This window comes from Brassica napus, chromosome C1, assembly GCF_020379485.1.
Source record: "Brassica napus cultivar Da-Ae chromosome C1, Da-Ae, whole genome shotgun sequence".
Taxonomy (NCBI): domain Eukaryota; kingdom Viridiplantae; phylum Streptophyta; class Magnoliopsida; order Brassicales; family Brassicaceae; genus Brassica; species Brassica napus.
In genome coordinates, this window is record NC_063444.1 from 46,079,825 (window position 1) to 46,087,576 (window position 7,752).

Sequence of the window (7,752 nt, forward strand, 5' to 3'; positions counted from 1 at the left end):
GAAAATATATGTATATCTAATATGATTTCATAAAAAATGGAAAATTCACAAAATAGTAATATTACATTTAAAAAATATTTTTAAATAACATAAAATATACTTTTGAAGTAATAAAATACTTTATTTATATCAATATTTTCTTAGATGAAATATATAAATTTTTATATAATGTGATTTCATTAAAAATAATTTACACAGATAATCTTGATATTAGAAAAAGAAATATTATTTCTTTTAAAACATAATTTTAAACAATAAAAAAAATTCAAAGTAATAGAAATATTTTTATATATCTATCTTTTTCTTAGATGATTACATAAAATAATTAGGTAACATAAATTGATATATATGTTTAATTGACAAAAATAGTTTATAATTAGTATTATTGAAGTGGTTTATTTATTTTTCATATATTTAGTTTACTATAATATCTTTCAATCACAGAAAAAATGTCGATAAATTATATTTTACTTATATAATATTATTTTCCAAATACAATCTCAATTTTGTTTACTACTTATTTTTAAGAGATATTAAAAAAAAACTAAAAATAAATTTTAAAAATAAACATCATTTGAACAAATAGTTACAAAATAGTTTAATGAGGTAGAAATATTATATTTTATCTTTATTAAAGTTATTTTTTTAGTATTAAATTTTCGTTTAAATTTTATGTTTTTATATTTGTGGAACTTAATATAATCATATTCAAAATACCAAAGCAAATATGAATTCTTATTTTTAAGATTATTTAAAATGATTTCAGTTTCCATTCAATAAATCTAATGCATAAAGTTATTTAGAATTTATAAAATATTTTAATTATTGTAAATATTGATATGTGTTCATGAGCTTCCGAAAATGTATCAGCTACTTATGCATGTAACTTCCTATTGAGCATTGCGTTATTTTCTAATCTTTTTTAAAAAAAAACATCAACATATAATTTGATAAATATTATGAAAGTACGTGTGTATTTAAACGATAAATAAAATTGATTTGATTTGACTTAATTATATACTTCATTTTGAATTTGAAAGAATATATGTAACTCAATATATTCACAATATGACTCACTCGACTAATCAAACTTATATCTAAAACCATAAATTTAACTCTGATAAAAATATATAATTTTATAAAAATATTAATTTATTTTATAAATATAAATCATAAGACAACTCAAAACATATTAAAATGAAAATAAAATATTAACCAACTTTTACAATTTAGTTCTTTTGTAAAATTTATATACATGCTTCGGAATATTATATTTATATTAATTTATGTAATTTGGAATCAAACACTTTAGTTTATTTTTTTTATTTCATTCTAAGCACAATATATATTAAGTTATACATAATCTTCATAAAATATATTTACATATCTAAGACAATAACCACCTAAATGCAAATAAGAAATTAATCAAAATTTTAATATATTTACCCAAATTATAATTAAATCGACTGTAAAAACAACAAAACCGATTAGATATAACATATATAAAATCATATGTATAATTAAAATAGTATAATATTATTAATATAAATTATACATACAAATTATAAATTAAAAGTAAATAGCAATCAATTATTATAGTATATTTATTTTAGAAATATTTGTATCCGTGCATGAGCATGGGAAAATCACCTAGTTTGTTATATATTAACAAAGTAAAAAATGTTTCTACACCATTATTGAGTTGTCCTAAGATTTACCGTGAGGATACTAATATTCCACAAAGTTTACAATACTATATAGTATAACACAATTGCCAAAAAATAGAGTAAATACTCCCATCATAACACTAACTCAGATACCAACCTCATGAAACACAATTGATAAATAACTGTTTTTTGGACCAAATCCAATTGGTTCTCCTAGACTCATCCTACTATAAGACCATGTACAACGGTTTCAACACCCTCTCCATATTCAACACCTTCCCCATATTCAACACCCTATTTTTCTCTTTTTAACACTCTACATCATCTTCTCTCTCTTCCACCTCATTTATTCAACACCCACTTCAATCTACACATCTACAATGGTTTGTTTTAAAAAATTCAACACCCTACCCCACAACTCTTAATTCATATTTTTGTTTTTTACAATTAACTTAAAAGCTAAAATAACAAAACTTGTAATAATATTTATTTTGAATTATTATACTTAGCTTGATTTTTAAATAATACCAAAATCTGTATTTTAATAAAACAATCAAAATTAAGAACATATTTATTTTTGAAGTAAGATATTTACCAAATTTTATTTTCAAAAATGCGAAACTTATTATTATTAAAACAACTAAAATTAGGAAACTTTAAATACACACGATACAAACACATATTATTAAGAAATTTTAAACACAACCGATACAAAGCACACAAAATAAAAAAAAACATTCAAACTCTTAAAGCACATACATATTTTTTTTAAAAAATTAACCATGAAACATTCCAAATTTTGCCCATATGTGTTTAACTAAATCTGATTGCAATTCATGATGTATAGTTGAATCACGTAATTCAGATCTAGTACGCACATGATTTGCAAATGCTGGTAGCACCTCAGTAGAAAATGGTTGTGGTGTACTCGAACCACTTGCCTCAGATTGATCATAATTTGTCCAATTATGAGCATATGTATCTCGTTCATCCTCAACAATCATATTATGCAATGATACATGACCGCATGATGATAGCAAGATACAATATCTCCCACATGCGAGCTGGTTCACGAATGATTTTAAACCGAGCCTGTAATACCCCAAATGCGCGTTCGATGTCCTTCTGATACCCTTCTTGATATTTTGCAAATAACTTGTCTGGTTCACTTTGAGGAAGTCGGATTGATTTGACGAAAGTTGGATAAGAAGGATAGATACCATCAGCTAGATAGTATGCCATGTCATATGGACGTTGGTTTACAAAAAAACTTTACTCTTGGAGTATTACCTTGTTCAACATCATCGAACACCGGCGAAAGATCTAGAACATTTATATCGTTTAATGTTCCCGGACATCCAAAAAAGGCATGCCAAATCCATAGAACATGAGACACAACTGCTTCAAGTATAACCGTGGTGGTTCTCTTATCTCCCCGAGTAAACTAACCTTCCCATGCTGTTGGACAAGTTTTCCATTCCCAATGAATAAAATCAATACTCCCGATCATCCCTGGAAACCCCCTCATCTCACTGACATGCAAAAAGTTTTGCAAGTCATCTTGAGTTGGAGCTCTGAGATACTCTTGCTCATACAACCGTATGATTCCTTTACAGAAACGGCGCAAGTACTCCAATGCTGTAGTACCTCCTATCTTGATATATTCGTCAATCACATCGGCATCAACACCATACGCTAACATTCGCATGGCAGTAGTGCATTTTGCTAATGGATAAATACCATCCTTATTTGCTGCGTCAACTCGTTGGGTGAAATAGTTGTCACTGCTTGATAGGTCCAACGATCCGAAGAAAAACATGTTTTCGCATCCGGAATCGCCGACGAAACATTTGTTCATCATATGTAGGTTGATTGGCAAAGTAGTCATCAATCAGCCTTTGATTCACTGCTACATGATCTCTCTTGAAGTATTTTCTCTTGCTACGAGACGTATGGTCTTCCTCAAATTTTTTTCCGCGCTCTCTAAACCGGTGTACGATATACCTCTCTTCAAGCTCACACTATTTTTTGTACACTTCGATATCGAAAGGAAATTCTGATGGATCCATTGATATTTTTTTGTAAGATGAAATTGTCTTATTGATACATTTACGGGAAAATTAGTTTCCATTTATAAAAGACTGAGTGGATGAAAATTCTGGACTCCAAACAAACATTAAATTGGTATAAATAATAGATAATGATTGGATTCTCTACAAAATCAGAAAGTCACGGATTGCATACAAACAAAAATTATTAAAGTGAAAAATGACACGCATTATTAAAGTCGAAAAAACAAAAACATACATTATTAAGGAAGAAAAATATAAACACACATTATTAAAAGAAAAATACAAACATACATTACTAATTTCCAAATAGATCGTTGCTCAACTTCTCTAACAGCTGTTTGTTCTTCTCATCAAGATGTTCTTTTTCACTTAGCTTCAAGAACATCTTCATTTTTTTTGGTTTCAATCTTTTCTTTCATCAATCGGTTTGCCTCCTCTTGTGTCTTGGCTATTTTGTCCAATCATTCCATTTCTTGCTCTTTGAATTGTTTGTATTCATTCCACTCTTCGTTGACGGTTTCCAAAGATGCGCCTTTGCTTTTCTTTTTGCCTTTTTTTTTTACTGCCTCTCTCCCCATTGGAAGAGCACTTGATCCTACAGAGTTTGATCCTACGGAGTTCGAATCATTGGCATCACTCTCTTGGGATCTCTTAGATCCATTACTTGTAGAGCTAGTATTTCCTTCTACTTGACTACCATAGCGCGGTTGATCACGAACAGTAAGCCACTCCGACATTAAATTGAAATGTTCATTCTTACCACTTGAATATAATTCATGCGCTTTTGACATTACATCATTCTCCGACCATCCACTTTGTTGCATACGCCCAGCGTTATCGTAAGCCCCACTCCATTTGCTCAACTTTTTATTCAAATAGTTGAAATGATTTATGCATGAAGCTCCATCATGGGGAGAATCAAATGAGCAATGCTCATTACAGTACTCAGAAATTTTACTCCAGTATGCTTCGCTTTTCTGGTTCATGCCAACAATGCTGTCTGTCCCATATTTAATCCATCCACTACGTAGCACCAAGTTTTGACCGGTGGTCCACTTAGGGTTTCTACGGCGAGCTTGAGCTGATTCATCTGGATTTGCGTCGGGAATGAGTTCGCTAGAACCACTCATGCCACCAAGAGCTATTTGGGTAGAAAATTCGGGAAATTCAGTTTCTCTCGGAAGGAGTAGAAGAAAGTGGAGGTGTTTAAGAAAAATATTGCATCATTGATCCGTAATTTGGAGGATAATTCAGAATAGATGATGGCATGAAGAAATTTGGTGGGAAACCATAATTTGGTATATTTTGGGGTTGGTTGGAAGTTTGGTTTTGAAATTGATAATTGTTGGAATTTTGGAAGTTAAACGGAAAATTAGAAGAGCTTTGGGTGTTAAAATGATTATTATTGGGATCCATTTAACCAAAAAAAAGATTTAAACACTAAAATAGTTGATTATAATGAAAAAATGATGTTTTTTTTCTGTATCCAAACGAAATGAGCGTAGTCTCTATTTATAGATAAAAAAAAAATTTGAATTTTGATATAATTTTGATATTTTTTAAAATAGTTATATTATAAATAAATGGGTTCTAATTATTGGGTGGGGATAAATATCAAAGGAAATCTGTATAGCCAATGAGAAGAGAGCATTTAAATATTATCGTGAATTAAAAAAAGAAAAAAAATCATGTAATCATGCGCGCGTGCGTGCACTCTCCCAACCCTCTCTACCCACTCACAGTGCGCCACGTGTCATTTCGGGACCACAAAATTTTTTTTCAAGAGCTGAAACTTTCCAAGGCATGTTGAAAACATGTAGATTAACATAAGAATTCAACACCCTCACCGGATGTTTTTCAGCCGTGGATTTCAACACCCTCATTGGTCATGGTACAACTATATACATTACCGCATGGGAGTAAATTGAAAACAAAAAGAGAAATTCTTGGGTTCACCCCCTAGGGTGAACCTCGAGATTCACCAATCAATAGTATTTGAGTATTTGATATTTTAAAAAAGAAATAATAATGAATTTTCAAATAAGATTATATTTTTAAAATAAAACAATAAAAATACATAAAAATAGTTACAAAAAAAAAAAAAAATATATTGTTAAACTGTTAGCAAAATACTAAATCCTATACCATAAATCCTAAACCCTAAACCCTAAATTATAAACCTTAAATCTTGGATAAACCGTAAACCATTTGAAAATTTTAAACCCTAAATCATACATTAAAAACTAAATCTTAATAAAACTAAACCCTAAACCCTAATCACTAAACACTAAACCCTTGGATAAACCCTGAACCCTTGGATAAATCATAAACTCTAAATCAAAAATATTTAAAATTAAACCCTAGAGTTTATGATTTATCCAAGGGTTGAGAGTTTACCCAAGGGTTTAGGGTTTAGTGATTAGGATTTAGGGTTTAGTGTTATGAAAATTTAGTTTTTAATGTATGATTTCGGGTTTAAGATTTTCCAACGGTTTAGTGTTTATCCAAAGTTAAAGGTTTAACGTTTAGGGTTTAGGGTTTAGGATTTAGGGTATTGGATTTAGTATTTTGCTGAAGACTTAACAATATTAATTAATTTATTTTTTGTAACTATTTTTATGTATTTTTATTATTTTATTTAAAAATATAATCTAATTTGGATATTCAATTTTATTTGCTTTTTCAAAAGATATCAAATATCAAATACTCAAATACTATTGGATGGTGAACCTAGAGGTTCACCCTAGGGGTGAACCCAAGAATTTCTCAAACAAAAATAAGAGCTTTTGTTAAAAATTTACAATATTGAGCTTTTGTTGGGATTTTTTTCTTACAAATCTGAGACCAATTAGTCAATTACTGTTAAGACAATTTCTTCGGATCTAAGAATCCTTCTTTGAATACTGGATACTAATATTGCCACTTTGACAAAACTCTTCTTAAACAACAAAGTATTTATACTATAAGGTTTGATTAGATCATGATTGTGCTCATGATCATTCCAAAATTATTTAAATGGGAATATATACTAGAGAACATTCCCACAACGATCACACCACGGTACACAACATGACATACAACAACAAAAAGGAAAACAGACAATAACATTCGTCAAATGCAAATGTTACTTAACAACATTACAAACGAACAAAAGCATAGTTATGATTAGTAATGCAAGACATAACAGTTATACTCAACAATGGCTACGCCGGACTTGAGATCAAGAAACTTGGTCCGAGCCTCGACATAACCTCTAGCAAACCCGAACATCCCGCTTCCTCCGACCACCGACATTTCCCTAGCCTTTTCCATCACAACGTTCCTACCAAGGATCGTGATCGTACTCCCGTTATACTTCCCGGTTTTGAAAGCAAAGTTCATCACCATCAATAAACCTATCTCTCCTTGGGCCGCTCCCGCATAAATCCCTTGGGCCTGGCCAACCACAGTCGAGTTCTTCATCACATCCGTTGTCAACGCATCGTCCATCATGGAGATGGATCCGAATAAGGAGGAATTCGAGACCGGTTGTTGGATCCTGACGGTACTAGGGTTTTGACCGCGTGTGGAGTCGTGCCAGTAGAGCCGGAGATGGGTGAGTGTCTCATGATCTGGGAGGTCGATGAGTTTTTTGTTCATGGTTCTTGCGAAGCCATCTTCAGCTGAAGCAATGGCGGTGAGGAGGAAAATTTCTGCGACAAGGATAATTAAGGATGAGCTTAGTCATGCTTGTGGTTCTTTGTGCATGTAGCTGAACGTTTGTGCTGTATATAACGAGTGTGTGTGTATTTATAGAAGAGAAAGGCGTAGATATTAATTATCGTTTTGTAGACAATGGATATTAATTATTAATGGCTGTTTTAGAGAGTATTTGATTAATCCTTTACAATATGGTTTTATTATGTTACGTTTGGAAGATCATAATTTACTCTTGTTGAGATTTTTTTCTAGGTTTGTCTTGATATATATACAAAACTATTGTAAGAAATTGTATTATATGTATTATTCTAGAG

At 30.6% G+C, this 7,752-nt stretch overlaps 2 protein-coding genes and 1 pseudogene across 2 annotated transcripts; all 3 read right to left on the bottom strand.

Annotated features, from left to right (window-relative positions):
- Positions 1 to 1,608: 1,608 nt before the first annotated feature.
- LOC106349588 lies at positions 1,609 to 3,798 on the bottom strand (annotated as a pseudogene).
- Positions 3,799 to 3,917: 119 nt separating this feature from the next.
- LOC125580294 (glutathione S-transferase T3-like) lies at positions 3,918 to 5,743 on the bottom strand. The gene has a single exon (XM_048744610.1). The coding sequence runs from the start codon at positions 4,867 to 4,869 to the stop codon at positions 4,201 to 4,203; it is 669 nt and encodes a 222-aa protein (XP_048600567.1). The 5' UTR covers positions 4,870 to 5,743; the 3' UTR covers positions 3,918 to 4,200.
- Positions 5,744 to 6,678: 935 nt separating this feature from the next.
- LOC106351014 (dirigent protein 22) lies at positions 6,679 to 7,505 on the bottom strand. The gene has a single exon (XM_013790828.3). It carries the CDS (start codon positions 7,376 to 7,378, stop codon positions 6,905 to 6,907), a length of 474 nt encoding a protein of 157 aa, XP_013646282.3. The 5' UTR covers positions 7,379 to 7,505; the 3' UTR covers positions 6,679 to 6,904.
- Positions 7,506 to 7,752: the final 247 nt, after the last annotated feature.

Coding starts and splice junctions, on each gene's coding strand:
- LOC125580294 (XM_048744610.1), bottom strand. CDS start 4,869: ATGAGTGGTTCTAGCGAACTCATTCCCGACGCAAATCCAGATGAATCA.
- LOC106351014 (XM_013790828.3), bottom strand. CDS start 7,378: ATGAACAAAAAACTCATCGACCTCCCAGATCATGAGACACTCACCCAT.